This window comes from Aquila chrysaetos, chromosome 10 (genome assembly GCF_900496995.4).
Source record: "Aquila chrysaetos chrysaetos chromosome 10, bAquChr1.4, whole genome shotgun sequence".
Taxonomy (NCBI): Eukaryota; Metazoa; Chordata; class Aves; order Accipitriformes; family Accipitridae; genus Aquila; species Aquila chrysaetos.
In genome coordinates, this window is record NC_044013.1 from 11743462 (window position 1) to 11764498 (window position 21037).

The 21037-nt window shown below is 43.6% G+C and overlaps 1 protein-coding gene across 1 annotated transcript in view; it reads right to left on the reverse strand.

The window, feature by feature from the left end:
- DIS3L2 (DIS3 like 3'-5' exoribonuclease 2) overlaps positions 1-21037 on the reverse strand; it is a 197270-nt gene that overhangs the window by 101088 nt on the left and 75145 nt on the right. The window contains exons 9-11 of the mRNA XM_041126654.1: positions 19984-20090; positions 18539-18786; positions 11580-11753 (exon numbers count right to left, since the gene is read on the reverse strand). Coding sequence (XP_040982588.1) covers positions 11580-11753; positions 18539-18786; positions 19984-20090 — 529 coding nt within the window. The remainder of the gene's footprint in view (positions 1-11579; positions 11754-18538; positions 18787-19983; positions 20091-21037) is intronic.

The window sequence follows — 21037 nt, forward strand, 5'->3', positions numbered from 1 at the left end:
CGTGGTGGACCTGCAAGCAAGAGTCAGGAAAGTACATGCCACACAGACTGTCCAGACCCTGCCAGCCCCAGGCAGTGCCCGGAGTACTGACCCAGCCACCCTGAGCCCTGAGGCAGTGACAAGAGCACTGCTAAAGCCAAAGCTCCCACACTGGCTCTGTCTGCCATCTTGCAAATCAACCACCTGGGAAAAAAAATTGCGGAATAGAGCACTTAGTTTATTAGACAGTAACGACAACGTCAACATATACAGGCTGGTATATCAATCCTAATTTAAGGAAAGCTAATTAAGTGCAGTTTCTTTTTGCACAGCTTAAGGAAGACTAATTAAAGCGGACAAGCATATCTGAAGAGCAGTTAGTCTTTTTACCTTTAACAGGACCTAAAATAAATGGCTAGTGCCGTGGTAGAGGTAAGATAAGTAGTCTGATGGTGAGCTGGAATTACCGTCATGGTAATTAAAATGTTCACAGATCACAGTACTGCAACAGCAGTTTGTTTTTCTTTGTGCAAATACATACATCTATGCAAAGGTATTTGCAAGAATCAGCAGAGAAAACACTGTACAGTTGGTGCTGCAAGGTTTGGTACAATATATCAATTTTTGCCAGCTAAACTGTTCAGAATTCAACGTATCAGTTAGTTTAGCCATAAAATATAAACACCTATGACACAAGAAGATTACAAGTCCCAGTGGTCAGGGCTGTCGTGGTTTAACCCCATCTTCACTCAAGTGGAAGGCTACTTGGATCAAGATGAAGCACTGCATTTGTAAGCCATGGGCTCAGGCTGTACTAGAGGCAAGGTTTCTGACATGGCCAGTTGTTGGGCAAAGTTTGGGTGTTACCAGTGTGATTTACTGTAAAAGCAGCTTGGTGCTGCTAATGGAGAAAAGCACCAGTTTGTACACAGTAGACAAAGCAGTGCCCTGCAGCCATGCAAGATCCTCCTAACACAACTGCATGGCCTTCCCAGCCAGCAGCATGTGGATGAGTCAACTCACCAGAGGAGACACAGAGCCCAGATTTTCACCACTCTAACAAATGCCAACAACCATGAAAGAACAGTTCAGAGAACTGCAAGTACCCAGTAGAGCATCCAAAAACCCTCAATGAAGCAAGATGTTGTCCTTACCAGCTGAGGTGACCATTCGCAGGAGGCAGTGTCCTAAAGAAGCAAGTATGAACCAGCTATTCAGGAACCAAGGAAAGCTGAGGATGGAGGAAGGACATCTCGGGCACCGTGAGTACAAATCAGCTGGGCAGCCTAACTGTGTCCATGCTCCTGTGTGCTGCAGATCAGCACCCCTCCTAGCCCTGGCTGCCACCACCACTCAAGTCACTCAGACTGAAGCCCCAACTTTGCCATTTACCTGAACTTGGACTGCTAAGGGCAGAGGTCATGGGCAGAATTTAGACTGCGGGGTCTCACAAGAGAGAAGGAGAGAGCTGGGTGCCTCTGTAAGCAAACCAGAGCACCTAAGGAAGGGGCTGAGAAGGGAACCGCCAAAGGTCTCCCAAAAGGAATCCCAGACACAGGGGAATAGAATAGAATAGAATAGAATAGAATAGAATAGAATAGAATAGAATAGAATAGAATAGAATATTTCAGTTGGAAGGGACCAACAACGATCATCTAGTCCAACTGCCTGACCAATTCAGGGCTGACCAAGTTAAAGCATGTTATTAAGGGCATTGTCCAAATGTCCAAAGGCCCTGTCCGAATTAAACACTGACAGGCTTGGGGCATTGACCACCTCTCTAGGAAACCTGTTCCAGTGTTTGACCACCCTCTTGGTGAAGAAATGCTTCCTAATGTCCAGTCTAAACTTCCCCTGGTGCAGCTTTGAACCATTCCCATGCGTCCTGTCACTGGATACCAGGGAGAAGAGATCAGCACCTCCTTCTCCACTTCTCCTCAGGAAGCTGATAGAATTAAGGTGCTGGAACTTAATTACCTTATTTACCTCCCCATCCTGACTCTCTCCCAAGGGCAACTTTCAGACTGAAGCAGTCTCCTGCAATGTTTACTCGTCATTCATGAAAACCAACACATCCAAAACAACTACAAAAGAGAACAAAGAACACACCAGAAGCCACAGCACCCGCTAGCCTGGAAAAGGTGGCCAAAACCTGCTGCCTGTGAATTCCCAGCACACAAACACTGTACGACTGAAGATTCAAGCAGCTCAGTGGCTACCCACACGCTGAGCATCCTGCCCTGCCCCAGGTTCGATGCTCACAGCACACAGTCCCTCCAGTCATCCAACGGCTCCTGAAGCACCAAGCTAAATCTTTTGCAGAAGTGTTAGCCTATTTCTAAAGACCGGACTGCTGCAGCTGGAGGTGAGACAGTAATGACCATCATTTTGTTTATTAAAGTTTAGGCAGTGCAAGCCTTCTTTAAACTTGAGTATGTCAGTGCTAAGACATTTACAGTACAAGTGACTGCATGTCTAGACACTTGCAATGCATTTACATTCTTCTAAGGACTCCTTAGATTGTCCTGTTCTCTCCACTTTGTGAGTACACACAATAGCCTGGTGGGAGTGAAAGCTCAGCCTCCTGGTTTACCCTTATTAACTCCAGCTCAAAGCTGACATTTTAAAATTAAGCACAGCAAAGGCACTTTTAGAATCTTTAAGCTCTTCAGGTCATTTCTAAGACCCTGCTGAGCTCCATCTTGCAAAAGTTAAACAGACATAATTTCTCAGAGCTGGAAACAGTTGTTTTAATTTGGGAACAGGCATCCTAGAGCTGTCAACTTACTCCAGTGCACACTACTAACATTTTTTCACATAACAGTCCAATTGTTACGGCAACGACAAAAATCAATCTCGTTCTTCAATCACAAGTAAACCCAGCTCGACCACGGTGTCTGCACAGGTTTGTTATAAAGTGCCAATAAGCATGGGACCAATTCCACTGATGTTCATCACTCAAATGGGAATGAAGTACTCTTTCTCAGAGAGAAATTTCAGAGAACAATCAGTGCTTGAACATTTTAGAGATTTCAACATCCCACTCCTAAAGACATCTATTACATGTAGTATCTACCACATTTGTCACACTTGATGCTGGCAGATTTTAGTTAAAACCCCAGGGTGGCTCCTTCCAAGACAGATTCTTAAAAGGAATATATTAAAAAATATGCATGCAATAGAAGTACCCTGACAAATCTCTGAAGGCACTCTGAATGCCCTGTAACATCGACAAAGATACTTGACACATCACAAAACTCTTTTTGCATGGTGCATAAATTTCAAAATGAAATTAAATTATAAAATAATTGGAAGCAAAAACTGCCCCGTCCAAACACTAATTGTTATAAGCCCCACAAAAATCCAGCACAGCTTAAAATGCACTGAAAGCCCAACTTTCTACATCAAGTCAGTACTGTTCTTTTTAATTTCTCTGTGTTTATGTTTTAGCTAATGTCCTGTTCTGGTTCAGAAAACAGACCTTGGTCTAAGAGAGCAGCTGAAAATGAATCCTGATGTATTACACATCTACAACAACAAACATTTACATTTTCACCAAGGACTGCTCACTGGATTGCCGAACCAGAATCAATTATTCCTTCTATATATTTACTGCCTCCGAGTAAGGAGGAAGACGGAAAAAAGAGCACTGCAGTCTTGTAACGTACCTAAATGGCTTGAAAGGCCAACATATATATAAATGAGATCAGAGTCTCTGAGAGACCAAGTACCAGCAGTATTTCCTACAAGTCATGCTGTAATTGTGCCACAAATATAATGAGGTCTCTGCACCACCACTATCCCACGCAAGAAGGTGGAGTGTAATTGAAAATGCACTTGCATTATATAAACTACTTTAATCATAGATGCACAGAGCTAGAAATGGAAGAGACATTAGGTCATCCAACCCCCATAGGTCAGAGCCGGACTACTCGTGACAATACATTTGCAAGGACTTTCTCCAGTATAGTATTAAGCATCTTTAGTGATGGAGTTTCCAATACTTTCTTTAGCAGTCTAAGCTACAGTCTATTTTAGGTTGGAGAAGAAAGGTTTCCTCTTTGTTTTAACTTACTTGTCCTCATAACACCCTTTTCTATCCTCCCACCACCTTAAATGATTCTCATTTTTTCATTTTGGTCCACATATTTTAAGTATCAACTACTATTTCTTTGACAAACTTCTAGTTCCAGTGTTGGCAAATACACATTGAACCTTAATTGAAGGTTAATCCTTCCTTGCAAATCAGTGCCTCATCTCCCAGAATATTTTTGTTAGTCTTTCCCAGACTGCCCCACTTCTAATCCATGCTGTGACACCTCCAGTACAATTCTGCCTCATATACCTGCATGTGTGCCACCTATACTATGATTTTTTTTCTGAGAAGAACCTGGGCACAAGCATCCAATCACCCAAAAACTTCAGGGAAGATGGACAGGTCAAACATTCTTCAGACAACTCCATCGGAACAGAGCTACAGGGAAAATGCTGTTCCTTGTAATGGCCAGGCTGTCCTAGTGATCAGTGATCAGCCCTGAAATACAACAGCGGGGACATACTGCCTCACCTACTGAAGAAGTTCTGGGTTTCTTCATCTACAGCATCAGAGACAGATACCTGGTTTGACACCAGGACTTGGTCCTTCATCTCCTATCTACCCCCATGTTATCTGACCTGTAGCAAAAGAAGGCCACCAGCAAAGCACCGTGATATCAAGGAAAGTGGCAGTATTTGGGACACTTGAACTAGGCCACTTAACATATATAAACATAAGAAGATAGGGCACTTTCTTCTGCTTATCAAAAGCCCACCTTGTGAGCCAGTGGAATCCAGTAAGAAATGGACACTAAGATTTTATCCTCATCTCCCTCTGTTATTCTCTCCATTTCTCTCCATAAAATAGGCAGCCAGGCAGGAACGAGACTATGTATAACAACCTAGTTGAAAAAGTTATTACTGTTTTCCACAACTAAACAGATTCTTAACTAAGCAAGCTTAGTTTTGATGGCCTACAAGATCAGAACACAATAATCCTGTCCAACTACACACCACCGATTCCACTTGAAGCTGTGCTTCCAATGACCACACGTGCCTTCCTGTAAGGAAAAACACCAGTGAAGTTGCCAGTGTGTCTATGTACACCAGCCACTGGTAACAACAGCATCTCAGAGCAAAGACCATGCACCATTTTGTACAAAAAAGTGTCACCACAATTGCTGTAGCTATAGTGTAGTAGAAAATGTTATGAAAACAAGAGAGAAGGACCCAAAGAAGCCAACCAGAAGCAAGGAGCTGAATCACATCACTCTGACAGCAGCACTGTATTTATTCGGAATTTTACTTACTCAGCTAATGGGTGAGGATGGAGCTAACGTGAGCTCTCCTCACCGATCCAAGAAGGGTACCGTACCCCAGACTGCTTGGACACCAGAAGTACCCAGAGCAGGCACAGCCATCATCACCATCTTCTGGAATCAATCCTGTTAGAGAGGGACTAGATCTGATATCCTTAGACACCACTGAGTAATCCTTTGTATGCCTCGTATCTCCCTATGGAGAACATTAAATTCGTCACAGAACGACTCAGTGAGAGGGCAGAGATCATAATCTGGCCCTGTTTGTGTCTCCACTCCACGCCAAGATAACAGTCAGGTCTGTAGCAATGTTGCTTATACATTTGCTAAACAAGTCATTTCTCAGTTTCCATCAGAAACCAGAGCATTTTTACATATCCTATTATAGCTGAGTAAGTCCTGCTTTACTTAACACTAGCTTTTTGTAGTGGAAAATCTCCAGGAAACAAGCTGTTTAATGATGTTTTATCTGACTTGCACTCATTTCTAATGAAAGTCATCCACCTGCCTTGAAAAAACATCTGTTTCAGAGGCTGACTGCTCTCCTCCAACACCCCTTGCACAGCTCAAGGCTGCCATTTTTACCATCACCTCTAATTTCACCAGCCAATAATCTCCTCGGGCATCTACAGCAAAGATCATGCTGTCAAACCTTTACTATAAGCACCGCTAATCCCTGTTACCAGCTGTAACACTCCTCAAGAAAGAAATAAATAGTGGGCAGGACTGCAGTGCAGGTACTGTCGTGCTGCCAGTGCTTTCCAGTTACAAACAGTGCTACAGACCTTCCCTCCACAGTGGACAGAGACACAGCAGAGCACCTCCACTCTCCCTCCCTTATCAACCAAAGGAAGGATGCTACATTTCTGAATGGGCAGCCAAGATTACAATTTAGCCTTCAATAACTTGGATAGCTTTAGGTCAGTTGCAATTGAGGTCACATGCTGAAATACCAAGATGCAAATTTTAACTGAAAGCCTTGTTGCATTAGAGTTCTTTGCCTGCAAGAGCAAAGTTCGTTAACTCTGCCCTGCAAGGGAAGCAAGTGAGCATTAATTGCCTCCTGCCAATGCAGTGGATCCTTGCTGTCCCCCAGTCTGATGCCGTCCAGGCCTTTTAGCCTCGTGGGAGGAATGGACAGTTATGCTGCCATTCAGAGGGACGTCAGCAGAGAAACAGGCTGATGGGAATCTCATGAAGCTCAAAGGGAAAAGCAAAGTCCTGCACATGGGGAGGAATAACCCTGTGCACCAGTACAGGCTGGGGACCAACCAGCTGGAAAGCAACTTGGCAGAAAAGGACCTGGGGACCTGATGGCCAAGTTGAATATTAACAAACAACATGACATTGTAACAAATGTGGCCAACTGCATTAGGAAGTGTTGCCAGCAGGTCAAGAGATGCAGTCCTTCAATCCTTCCCCTCTACTTGGCACTGGTGAGACCACAGCTGGAGTGCTGTGTCCAGTTCTGGGCTCCCCAGTACCAGGAAGACTTCAACATACTGGTGCAAGTTTGTTGAAGGGCCTCAATGATGACTAAGGAATTGGAGCATCTGACCTACAAGGAGAGGCTGAGAGAGCTGGGATTGTTCAGCTTCATGAAAAGAAAGCTCAGGCAGGGAATCTTATCAATGTGAAAATATACCTGATGGTAGGGAGTAAAGAAGACAGAGCAATTCTTCTCAGTGGTATCCAGCAACAGGACAAGAGGCAATGGGCACAAAATACAGGAGAATCCGTTTAAATGTAAAAAATACCCATGTTTTTACTGTAAGGATGATTGAACCCCAGGCCACGTTCCTCAGAGAGGTTGTGGAATCTCCATCTTTGGAGATATCCAAACCCCAAACGGACAGAGCCCTGAGCAGCCTGCTCTAGTTGACCCTGCTTTGAGCAAGGAGGTTGGAGTAGATGATCTCCAGAGGTGCCTTCCAACCTCATCCATTTGGTGATTCTTAGGAGTTCAGAGCTGCTCAGTTGAAGTCAGTCAGTTTCTGCTCCCTCAGACCACATCCATCTTGTAGATATTCAGAGTTTCTTGCCACAGCACCCTTTCTCTGCTCAGTATTTTTAGCTCATTGTTTTGTGTTTTGCCAGCTGAGAAACTGCAGTTTGTAATTTTACCTTCAGCTTCATATTTCTTCTTAAAAGTGAATACAATGTCCTGTTTATAATAATAAAATCACTAGTTGGCAGGATGACATCAAATGGAAAAAGAGAAAGCAACTGGAAAATTTAGAGCAAGCAATTTTGAGTGCCAAGTTTCACATTTGTAATAGTCCAGCGGAGGTCAACAGGCTCACTTATTATTAGGCAAATGGTAAAGAAATAGATATCCTCAAGTTCTTCCATGTTAGACTATATAAACCATCTCCACTTGAACAGGCTCTAGCACTTTCCAAAAGAGTGATGTTATACATTTTCCACAGTAACACCAACAATGGAAGACAAGCAAAAGGCAGAACTGCTTTGCAAAGAACGGCCTTTTTTCTCTCTCCAATATTTAGGTTTTTGTTTCCCACTATGATTGGACTTTCCTGGCTTTAGTTTCTTGTCCCAGTTAAGCATTAAAGGAAACAAAAAGATATGAATGAAATTAGAAACATTTGGAACAAGTCAGAAATAGCTTTTGGGTTTCTTAGATTCCCGGCTACACCTCTTCAAACGGCCTCCTCCTCCAGTCCCAATCTCCTGCGCCCACCTCTGAATTTGCATTTCCTCCTTTGCCCTGACCCTTCTTCTGTTCAGGGGCTATATTTTGTCCCACACCATTGAAACACTAAGTGCAAAGCAAAGCAAACAAGGAAATGAAAATTACATGTTGAAACACTGGAAAAGACCGGAAAATGGTTGAAACTTTGCACCCATCAAAATTTGTCTCTATGACACTAATCCTCCAATGTTTCTCTAAAAGGAGAAACCAAACACTTCTCAAACTTTTAATGAAAAAAATACCAATTCCAGTCAACCTGAATAATAAAATGAGAACTCTGGTCCTATCTGTATCATCACATTTAAAGTTTCTGGAAGGGAAAGTTCCTCAACCACACTATTCTGATACTTTATGAAAACTTCATGCTCTCTAAAAAATACAACTGCAGTATGCAATGCCAACACCTAATACTTGCCTGGTATTTTTCATTAGAAGTTTTTGGTGCTCTTTACAAAGAAGTAAGCTGGAAGTGCCCATGAAATACTTGCCTAATTTTACAAATAGATAAACCCATGCAGGTAAAAAGCAGATGTCCATAGCAAAACTGTGCACCAGTGACAGAGAGTTAAATCAGCTAAAAGATTTCAAAGCCATCCACGAGGTTTGGATCTTTTCTGCCTTAAGTAATATTAAAATATTATGTAAACCTTTCTTTGTGTGCCATTACTGGAGAAATGAGAAAGAAAAAAAAAAAAAAGATCTTTTGGAAGCAATTCTGCACAGGCTATGTAGGTGAGATCACAGTTGCTATCCAAACAGACTATGCATGGCAAGAACAGGCTTCCTGTAAAACTGAAAGACTTGCAGGAAGATCAAGGAACATATTTACAAGATGGCATGGACAAAATATCCTTCCCTTCTCTTGCCCAGCCTCAGCAGCTTGGTGAAACACATTGTCTCACTTTCATCTAAAACCACACTCACAAATGCCTCTGGTGCAGAACCTCTACCTCTGTGCTCTACACACTGACTCACAAACAGACCTGACCACATTTGGGACACTGGTTAGCAGAACACAGAAGTTACCTTTTGAGGAGGAAAGGGTCGTTTCCCATGATGAAAGGAAACAAGGAAAAGTTATCTCAGGAAACACCCAAAAACCCAAGACTTTGCTCAGGTCTTGGTTCCAAATCCCAAAAGCTTAATACATGACACTAGAAAATTTACAGCACTGTGTTACAGAACTGGGGAGGATTTACTAGAGATGAAAGTATTTTAAGCCAAACTCTAATATGTGTTTACTCTAGTCAGGTGAGCAATGTGTAAACAGAATTAGGATGAGCTATTTAGAAGTGTTGACATAGCTGTTTCAGAAGAGAAGATGAGTCTTTATTTCACTGTTATTTATCTTATATTGTACTCTCAGAGTACTGTACAATAACCTGGGGAGCCTGACAGATCAACATGCACAAGTACAGCAAAGATGGGCACTCACAGAGGCAGGTGCCGTTGAACACGGTGTGAGCTCCCCTGGAAAACAAGGCACAACTCCCGTGTGCACCCAGACCAGATTCCCAGGTTCAGCTGTCTTCTTCTGGGTGCCAGCCTGGGCCAGTGTGTACCACCTATTTGTATGACACTGCACACCACAACACACTTATTGCTGGCAATATGAAAGCTAATATTTTATACCAAGTTAAAGCCGAGCTACCTTGGGACTTGTCAAGAACAGTCTCTCAAGGTCTGATGGGTGTGACTAGAAGAGATGGTGGCCAGGTCTCCAACTGCAGGACTCCACTCAGCTACATTTACTAATAAAACTCATCTTCTTCTGGGTAGACAAACCTCTCACTGTGAGGAAATGAAAAAGATGACTCATCTGTATTTTACTTCCATAACTAGAAGTCTCATGTTATCTCCATATGTGTTTAAACCACAGACTAGCTAGTCAGTGGTGTGGCAGTTGACATTAAAAGGATTAGTAAATTAAGCTCAAATAATTGTCTTAAAAACTTTGACTGTTAAATGTTTATATTTGAGAGGATCAAAAGGAAATCTACTTTGTAGTGTGCACTGTGGTTGGGAAGGGGCAGAGAGGGATTTAAATGGCTTAACTGAAAAACTGTTATCACCTTGATAAGTCCCAGTGTAACAATTCAGCAACAAAAGCAAGAAATGCACTTGGAATTTGTTTCCAAAACCGATTGTCTGACTGGAGACAAGTCAAGCTCTTTATTTGCTTGAAAGAACTTGGTCAGAAGAAACAGAGAATGCTACTGAAATGTAGTCAAGAATATAAAAATAAGCACTTTCCAGTGACTTCTGAACTGCAGCATTCAGTATCTTTTTTTTTTTAAAGCTACTTGAAGCCTACAGTCTGGATCTGGTATCTGAGTGTTAACCAGTAGTCAATCAGGAATGTGATTCTCCCCTGAATTATTCCATTGTATGGCAATGGAAATCCAGTAAAGCTGAAGCAAGTAAGGAAGTTGCAGGCTACGGTGCAGAATTACATCTAAAGTAACATCTGGAGTCTGGGTACAGATACAAATGCCTGCAGTTTATCATCTTATCTGCTCAAATTGCTAATGTCCATGCCAATAACACAGATAAACTAAGAGGGAGAGGAGCTTGTTACATATATGCAGGTGCTTGTACCAGTGCAGTGTCTTGAGGAATCAGGCTCATGGGGCTGTTTCACCTCAGCAATATGCAAGAAAGTAATGAATCTGCCAACTGAGACAGGATGCTCTAGCATAAGCAAGGGTGGGAGTCGAACATACCATATCATCTTAATAATGCATTTATTGTTTTTCTTTCTTGCACCTTTCTTTATTGCAAAGTGAGGTTCTAAACAAATTACTTTTCTTTTGTCTTTAAATCTTTTCTAGTGAAGACATCTCTGAAATTTGACACTTTGAAGCATAGCAAATCCACTAGTTTTGGGTAGTCCAGCAATGCCAGACTGTCTACCACCCAACAGACCATGGAGTTCCTGAAAGCTGGTGGGAGCATCACTAAGTTGCAGGGATGGCAATGTGAGGTAGGCGGACAGCAGGGAGTTGCCAGGCTGCAGGGAGGGACTGCATTTGCCAGCTGCTAACCTGATCAAGAGCTGTCATAAACTCCACATGACACTGGTTCTTCAAAACAGAGAAAAATGTTGAGACTAGACAGAAAAACACAGGACAGTCTCTACCTGTGCTTAAGTTTCAAACTAACAATGTCCAAGATCATTGGATCTGCCAGGCATTCAGAAAATCTCTGCTATAAAACTACCACTAAAATACGTAATACATTCCAGACAAAAACGTAAAGCTTTCAGATTAGGTGCCAAATACCAAATTTTCAGTTTTCAATAGTTCTTTTGAGAAAAAGCTTCTTTGCCTCACAAAATAATTCTCCAAATAACTGATCTTCTGGGATTGTAGGTACTTTCAAAAGCAGTTTCTTTCCATGCTAGCACAGGTAATGTGTAATATGGCACACGTAATAAAGTCAGTGCCTTTTCAAAGTGTGATGAAAGCAAACCAAAATAGCACAACCCTGCACCAACCCAAGAAGGAGTGTCAGACCACACTTTTTGTCATTACCTTAAATCTCTTCTTTTGGCCAGCTCTCCCGGTGAGATAACCCAGGGCAGGCTCTGGGGAAGACATTCCAGGGCTTTGGGGGAAAAATCAGAGAAATCCACACCGTACTCTGTCAGGATCCCTTCCGTTTCCGGCTCAATCTCCCCAGCCTGCCCAAGACTTTTGGCCAACTGCCTGCAGAAAGAAAGAAAAGGATGCTTTTCTTAAGTGTATAATTACTACTGTCATGTTGTTACTGTCCCCGCAGAGATGCTGCTGAGCCCTCAAACTAACTCTTTCACCCATTCACTTCTCCCTGAGTTTTGGCAGAGGACTTTGCAGGAATTCAGATCATACCATGACTTATGTCTGCTGGAGATGCAAAACACTAGCCAGACAGTACCCTGGGCTGTTTCATGCATCTCATTTTAAGGAGACATTTTATATTATTACATTTTTGCAGAGGTAAGAAAGTGTCAAATTTTAGAAGAAAATACATTCAACAGGGATAAGAAAAGCACAGCCCCACACACAGGCAGCTCTAGCTTTACACATGGCTGGTTCCCTTGAGATCCTCCTTCCTCTCCTCATCACTGAAAAAGGTGACTCACCCCTACTACCCAAAATGGAGAACAGATTCCCACCAGATCCCAGACAGCTCTGCAAAAGACAGCTTCCAAGGAGCTCAGCACACTGCTTTCCATCCCAAAGGATACACATCTCTGCCTGGGCAAACTGAAGACCTATGAAGACAGAGGTGTGAAGAACCCTTACTGCCTTCCTTTCAGGAGTCACACACACCCACATGCCCACAGATTGTCTTTCCAACCATTTTCTAGGCTCTTTCCAGAACCTAAACATTCCCAGTAGTTTGTCCCTCCTCTCCTAGCTAAGCAGAAGCCTCTGAACCAGGAGCTAACTGGAGAGGAGCCAACGATCTCGAAGCAAGTCATAGACAGGGGAAACTGTCCCCCATATGCTAATAGTCTTTGATGAAGTATTCTGCACATGTGTGGATGAGGCTGCTGCTCTATTATGCTTAGAGAAAGTTTCCATCTGCTCCAGTGCAAACCCCAGTACGTATTTGTCCGAGAGCTCTGGTGTCAAACAAGCGTTCCGCTCTGGACACAGTGTGCAAACCAGGACTCCAAAGCAGTGGGACATTTGTTCCCTCCCCAGCTGGTTACAAATATCACATGAGAACCTATGTCCCATGGTGACTCCCCTTGTCCCGTTTCTCACCCCCAGATTGTTCTACAGTACACAGAGGTAAATTATTTTTTATTTTTTAATATACTGCTATTAGGGTGAACGGCACATTGCAGCCAGTAGAGATAACACTCCTGCCCCAAGAAAATTACAACTGAAATTAAGGCAAATCCATCAAAATATGACACAAAAGAGAGGGGTAATAACACAGTGCAAAAACAGCCACTCTAATAAGTGTTTTTCCACTGCATAAAATACACAATCATTATATTGATCCTTCTGCTTTAATTCCAATGAGTGAGAACAGGCACTAATTACTTTCCTAAATTGGGGCCAAAACAGTGCACTTGTCATTTGGACGAGCAAGATGTTCTCAGGGCTTCAAATGTGCCATAAACCCACAGAACAAACCCCATCCACGCAGTGCAAGCAAGCCCATCTTCTTTATGGGAGCAAAGCTATCTCTCTTCACAACGGGAAGGGCTGCGTAATAAACCTGTCACATTGTGTAATATGCTGGAAAGGATTGCGCGCTTCGTGGCGTGGTAAATTGTAGAGCTCACATTGCCTAGCTTTAAAATAAAAATGAAAACAAGGATAAAAGATATTTCCCTCCATTGTTTCAATTTTATGTACAAACTGTATGGCAGAAATACGTGCGCGTTTGGCATCGAGGCTGAGTTGTCTGTTCCTGCAGCTGGGTCCCAGTCTGATCCTTATTTTAATGTAAATAAACGAGGCATCAGTTTTATCTCCCTCTCTCTCAGCACTAACAATAAACCAGAGAAATCACCATTTCATTTCCAACGTCTAGTGCGGAGCTGGGAGACTGAGCAAGGACGAGCCCATGGGTCCGCAGATCCACGAGCACCACCATGGATGGACTGAAAAAAAACACGAAAAGAGAGGACATGTTGCCCTACCAAAAAGAAATGGCAAGGGCTTGAGTTTCAGGTGCCCCTTCTCTTTGAAGGGCAGAGCTGGGAAGTGCAGCAGGAGGGCGGCTGGATGTCTGCATGACAAGTCATGGAAAGCACCTCTGAATGCCAGAGTGCTTTCCAGCTCAGTCTTGAAACCCATGTTCTCTTGATCCGTTTACTGAAATTAGATTACGAACTCTAAGGGGTTTACCCAGAGGTTTGATATAGGACTAATATTTTTTTAATAGTAATTAACATTTGATTTACAGTGTTCCAGGGAACATTTCCCAAGTACCTTGAAATAAAAAGTGTACAACTGGCTTTAATTGGGGCCATGTTACAGTCATGCAGACATGATGACTTGCATCAGAGCAAAATCTGACAGGACAGCATGTGATCAAAGGTAACGCATATAGGATCACCAATGGCCCTGGAGTAAGAGCCAGGCTGTAAAATCACTCATGGGGCTCTGCGGCCACCAAGGGTAGCAAGAATAGTTCAAGAGGCTTATAAACAACAACAGGCACAGAGCCCAGCGGCAGTCAGACGTTTCACTCCCAGGGAGTCACGGTGTCTGTGACACCCCAGGCTTGCGTGTATCTCTTCTTTTTTAAAATGTTAAAAGGTAAAAACAATTATAATGGTTACAGACGTAAACATTTCTTTTCTGTGACGTTGGTGGGGGAGCATTACCTTGAATTCCTTGAATACCCTTGGACTGACGTCAGACACGGTGGTACTATGCACTGACAGGAACGTGCCATGGTTGGGGCATTGGGCAGCATGCGGCACAGGGTATTGCTCCAAATCAGCCATAGCTGCAAGCTCACTGAACTGCTCCAAGCTGCTGAGTCACCACAGCTTGACCTCCCATGCATGTGCACCTCAGGCAGAGCCACACTAGTGCTGTCATCTTCCCCTTCATGGTGACACTGATCGCATCTATTCAGCCACCCATTTCTACAAACATTCAAGCCCTCTCCACTCCCCAGACTCAGCTGAAACTGGCCAACGTGTTCAGAGGTTACACGATAGAACTGTCCAAAAAGACAAAGGATAATTACATAAGGTTTGTTTCCTTTGGAAAGCCGGGCGGGCTCCCAAATGGGAGTGAATAACTTCCATGGGGACTTAACAGCCTTACTCAATCTCTCCTGGAGCAGACTTGTCCACATTCATCCTACACGGAGGGTTTCTTTCAGCAGCAGGAGAACATCCTACACATCAATAAGCCACCACTCCTAGAGGAAGCTTGTACAGGAGCAGGAGAGGCAACAGCAAGGAAGGCCACCTGGCTGCTCCCACTGCCCAGGGCCCACAGCTCGCAGGCAGAGCTGCACAGGCTTGATGAAGCCCAAAGGTCCCAGTGATGAGGGTGATATGGCTGCAGGGCTGAGCATCGTGGAGACAGAGAGCTGTGTCACAGGAACCCCCAGCGCCTGAGAGCACAGTCCAGCCCCACTCCACACCACGGAGCTGCCTCCCTTCAGCTGCCGGGCCACCCACCGTCGGAGTGCAAGATCAACATGGTGCTCCCCACGCCGATGGGGCCATCCCACGCTTCAGAGCGGTATGGTGATCAGCTGTGCCATGGAATGCAGCTTTACTGAGATACAGTTCCATCTGCAAGAAGGTGTTTTTCCAACAGAGCTACACTGCTCGGGGATCAGACCTTCCCTCGAGCCTTACAGCGAGCTACCCAAGGTATCTGGTCATTTCCCCTCACACCAAATACATTTGTGAATTAAAAAAAAAAAAACAATAAAATGCCAGAGATTAAAGGAATTCCAGCCACTTGGATGGCTTTGGAAAGAGCATCAAGTGAAAGAACATCCTGCAACATGTCATTTTATTGCAAATGCCGTGACAAATCTTGTCACCTTGACAGACCGATATCTAAGGCCCTGAGCTAAAATAGCCACCAGCCCCATGCGACGCAGGGGGAGTCAGTGATTCAATGTTTTAGTATTACTTTTTATCTTTTAATAGTCTCATCCATCATCATAAATGGGGGCAAAAAGATTCCACCTTAACCATCTCCAAAACTGTGGAGACATCTAGACTAATGCTCCAAACAGCCTTGGACTCCGACACCAAAAAAAGGTCCCCAGAAAATAACTGTACGTGGCAATACTTGTAACATTTATCTGGAAAAGGAGAAAGTTTTGGAGCTATTTTGCTTTACCTGCTACCTGAAGCAGGTACAGTTAAATGGCATTTCACTGCCATGGTAAAATCACTTCACATGCAGGAGGGAGCAGAGCAGCACACACTCAGGGCATCGTTGCCAGGACATGGAGCCATTAGTTCCTCCCTGCTCCTTCCCAGCACAGTCGGGGTGACAGGGTGGCCTTCAGAGGGGACACTGTCTCACTGGTGACCACCAGGTGGCAATCACGACACAGAAACGCACCCCCCTCCCCAAGGGGACCTCCAGGGACTGTCAGGTTGCCCCTGTGCAGGTGACCATCCTGGGTGGCCAGTGCCACCGCCAAACTCTTACCCAGGGCGTCCCACTGCTCCAGCCACACGTGGTCACTGTGAAGACCAGACTATGCCATTAACCGTGCTTGGAAACCTGGCACTGAACTTCCCAAGGGAAAAGGAAAGCTGAGGAAGGTGCATGACCAGCCTCGGGGAGTTCAGCTGCAGGATGAAGAGTACCTGGCAACACCCAAGGCATCCAGGAGAAATGACTGCCAACTATGGAGGGAGCTTCCCTTGCACTTCCAGCAGACTTAGATGGTGCAGAGTGATGACCTACAGGCTCTTTAGTCCAGACACCTTCAAAACCATGGTGGTGCTGCCAAAGGGGTATCATGAAGTCTGTGGGCAGAACTAAGGGGTGCACAAGAAAGTTCAAAAAACCAAGCATGCAATGAGCTGCAGATCACCCACTCTTCTCTCCTTCAGGTGGGCCACGACTAGCAACATGGCCTATAAACAAGCTTATTAAGCCAGCCCAAAAGCAACCAGGAACTTTTGGGACCTTCAAGAGGTTTCCTTGTCTTTCAGTGTTTAAACAAGCATATATTTATAGTTAAAAACAAAATGGGTCACTAAGGTTTTATGCTCCCATCTCCACAAGGCACTTACTAAAGTGCAACAAAATCCCAGAGGAAAAAGCTATGTATGAAGACAATCACGGACGTTTTCTTTCCTGACAACACCCTTTACACCTTGGAAACTACCAAAACAGCCAGATGAGAATATATAATGTTGTCAGAAGCACAGATTAAAGACACACACATTAGCCAATGAAAAAAGCCATTAGCCCATCCTCCTCATTTCCCCCATTTCTGCTGAAAAGGAGGGTTGTTCATGACAAGAAGCCAAGCAGTACAATCACCCTTCAGTCTTTTCTCCGTTGGAGTCAAAGATGACAAAGAAAATCTCTGCCAATAAGAAACTTAGTCACAGTGAAGTTCACAGCACAGCCAGCCCCTAGTTAAGTGGGGCTCAAAGGGAGGCCACTTCAGTTCATGCACTGCAGTTTAGCTAGGAAATACTGAGTGACTTAACGGCTCATGTGGCTCTCAAGAAGTACATGTGAAACTTGCTATTACTGGGCACACAAAGCAGCCACAACTGATAACAAACTTAAACTCAGGGAAACAGGGACTTCAGTTTAGTTTACTTTTAATTCTAGGGCTGATAGATCTGTGCCAACATACTTACTCTTAAAAAAAAAGCGGGGCGGGGGGTATGTAAGTTTTAATTAAGCTTTACCAGGAGTTTGAGCTGAGGACTCCAAAAACCATGGTGTTGACACTGTACATCAGCTGTACTACCCCATCAGAACAGCTCTGCAAGGGCAAGAGAAAAGTTGGGCTTTATGCCCAACTCCCACTACTGTGCATGCTCCAGATTGCATCCAGATCCCCATCACCTGTAAAATTTGACCACAGCATTGCCATAGGTCAGAGTTACCTACTCTGGATCACCAACTAAACCAGGACTACTCAGTTTTATCCAAGATAACTGAATAGATTTATCAATGTCCACCATTTCTTATTGAGACCCACTCAACAGGAAACAGCGTGGCCACTCCAGGTGGGAGCTTGGCACGCTGCAGCTGTTGCCAAGAAAAGAGAGAAAATGCTGAAAACTACAGGGTCTTCCTTGTGGAGAGGCAAAATGAACTTGCAATCTGGATCCAGCCCAGCATAGGTCATTTGTGTAGCCCTGGCTTAAAATCTCCTTCATGGCACTGCCTACAACTTGAACTCTGGACAGCAATGGCTTTACAGTGCCTCCTGAAATGCAAAGAGTGCAACACCCTTCGCATCTGTTTCAGGAGTGAATGAATCTTCCTCAATTTCTAGTATCTTTCCTTGAAGCAATGCAAATTTAAAACCACAAAAATCTGTGACTTCTTTCTACTTCTTATCAGTAAAGGCTTAAAAACCAAAGATGAGCCTCACAGCTACTGTTCTTTTTCCTCCGACAGAAGTGAAATGCCTACACACCGTGTGGTACTCTTACACAAAGGGAGGAAAGAATGAGAGGCTGCCAGCACCCCAGGGTGCTTGTGCTGGTCAGGCTAAGTACCTGTGTGTGTTCCCTCTAGCCTGTAAGCTCTTCCGAGCAAAGACCGTATGCTCATTAATGCTATGATGTACCAGCACACTGAAGCAAGCACCAAAAGAAACTGAGATTATGTAGCCATGAGATTAACTAGTGATGAGCTATCCTTAGGCTCGTCACAGTTTATCCTCCAAATACCAGAGGGATACAAGACAAGCATCTTGTTAACAGATTCCTGCCTCTATTGCATGTATCAAATTACATGAAACCAACAACTCCGACTAGAAATCTCAGTCACCTCTACTTCCATTGGCAGCCACATACCCTGTTGCAAAGTTGCTGTCTTCTTTCCAGTCCACTATGCGACAGATGAAGAGCATATTTGAATAGTCCTCAGGCCTGGTCACAAAGTCTGGAGGGCAATCAGTCAATGACACATAGGCCCTGGGCACTCTGTGGTCCACAGGTGAGAACATGGCACACCTCTTGAAGAGTTCACTGTTCTTGTCTGCCAGAAGCTTGATGAAGCCTGTAGCTGCTCGGGAATGCTTCTTTTCCAAAATATAGACCACCTGGAAGAGGCAAAGGTTTCTACAGTTAATACCTTCAGAGAAACTTACTTTCTTTAACAGAATAGGGATACACAGAGGCTTAGCAGAATATCTGGAAAAATCACAAGGCCTATATCATGTTTTCCCTGTGTGTGTATATGTGTGTGTGCATTTTTTAACTGAGTACCTATTTACAATGTATTTTCCTTGCCATTTTGCTCATGGCTATAGAAGAGCTAAGTGCCTTCCAAGTGCTAGCTCTCTACAGCAATTTTCTTGATTACAGAACAAAACCAGACAAGAAGCAGATGCTTCCAAATGCAGGGAATTAGCCACAACATACAAGCAACTCCTGTAAAATCTTTCATTTGTATGCTCGGCCTGTGATTTCGACATTTAGCACAGAACAGGCCAGTCCAAAAATGGTGCCGCTGGCGGATCCAGTGCTAACCACAGGAAAGGATGTGCTGTGGGGAATTTGGCAGTTCTCTCCTCCTCTCAGTGCTTTCTGAAGTTAGGAGTTATTTTACCTTTATACAAGATGGCTTTGAAAAGAATAATAAATTACAATATCACTAAATAATTGTTCCAGAGAGGTGTTCATCCAGGCTATATTTTTGTAGACCATAATAAATCACTGGATAACAGAAATATTATAGCCGATTTCCTAAGCTTATACAGAAGAGTCCTTCCAGAAGGTTTCAGGAGCTGCACCTCTGTGCGATTCTGAGTGCTGGAACTGCCACGCTGGATGAGACCAGAGGGCAGCCCAGCCCACAACAGGGACCAGAATCAGAGGCTGCAAGTGAAAGCACAAGACGTGGAAGAGGCCTGACCCAGCCTGACCCAGTAGTCCTTTTCTGGTCTCTTAACATTCAGAGATTGACTCAAATCTTGAACCAACAGCACTAGCAGCCTTTCCAATGTCTGTAAGAATTAATTCTGACAACCTTGGATATCCTGACACTCATATTAGTATTCAATCTTTTTCCTGAATCTTGCTAAGTAATTTTGCATAACAAACAAAGGGAATTTAAACTAGGATAATTGGTAAAAATAACAAGACACTTGATTTTTATCAGATCGGACAATTACTCTCTTTGAAACGGGGAATGAGATTCAAAGATCAACAGATGGAGACTACAGGGAGGCCAGGGCTGGTCTCCTTCAGCCTTTGGGAGCACACACATGCTCGCTTGTCACTCTCCACGGAGTTACCTTGGCTGTCCTTTGAAGAAACTTATCTGGGAGGAGCCTGGGATCATTCGTCGTGGGTCCATCATCTTGCTTTGTTCTGTGCACACCACCGATCCCAACAGCCTTCACTGCATCAGACAAACACAACAGTTACTGTAGCACATTTCCATGACAAATTTGTGTTGGACTTTTGCTGTAAAACTACAATACAAAGTGCATGTTGTAGACTTATTTGAAAGGAAAAAGATCTCTCAAGTGTTAGAATAGCCAAGGATGAAGCAATTATTATTTCTCCAGACTACCACAGAGAGCAGATATATGTTCGCTTACCATGCAGATCTGCTGAAAAACAACAAAAGTCAAAATAAATCCCAACTTTACAAGTAGAACTACACCAGCCATAATAAACAAAATGGTGGAAAATACATTCTGTTTATTATATACTAAGAACTACATGAATTTCCTGGCATTCCTTAGTTGAAGTCATTAACATTATGTAAGTAGTCCTTCAAGTACATACATTCATTTAATATTTAATTTCCTTTAAAAACATTATGCAAGATTATAAAATGCATGTTTATCTTTGAAACTGAAACCATATCTACTAAGCTGACCCTCTTCAGCTGTGCATCAGGATTATGAAAAAGTCTTATGAAAGTAATCGCTATATATGACAAACAGCTCCCTCCCGCTGAAATCTCTTGACCAGATACTGGTAATATTTAAATCAACTGCCAACTAATTTCTAGTTTGCAATTTTCAAATATTCAGGCATCTGAGTTTGGAAGTATCTGATATAGATGGCTGGCACACTGAATGTATTTAGTGTTTACAAACATCCAAAGTGATCTTTGCCATGGAGAAGGCTGGGACCGGTCCCTTCTTGAGCTGCATCCCTGCTGAGAGCCTGTGGTTACCGCTCTGACAGGATTTTTCAGATGGAAACATCCATCTGCTCTTGTCTGAAGGGCTCGTGGAAGATGGCTGCCTTTTTCCACTTGTATGGCAATCGCATCCATCTCAAGCACATGTGCTAAAATCAGGCCTTGAGTGTTCAAAAGAAATTTTGCTTTCT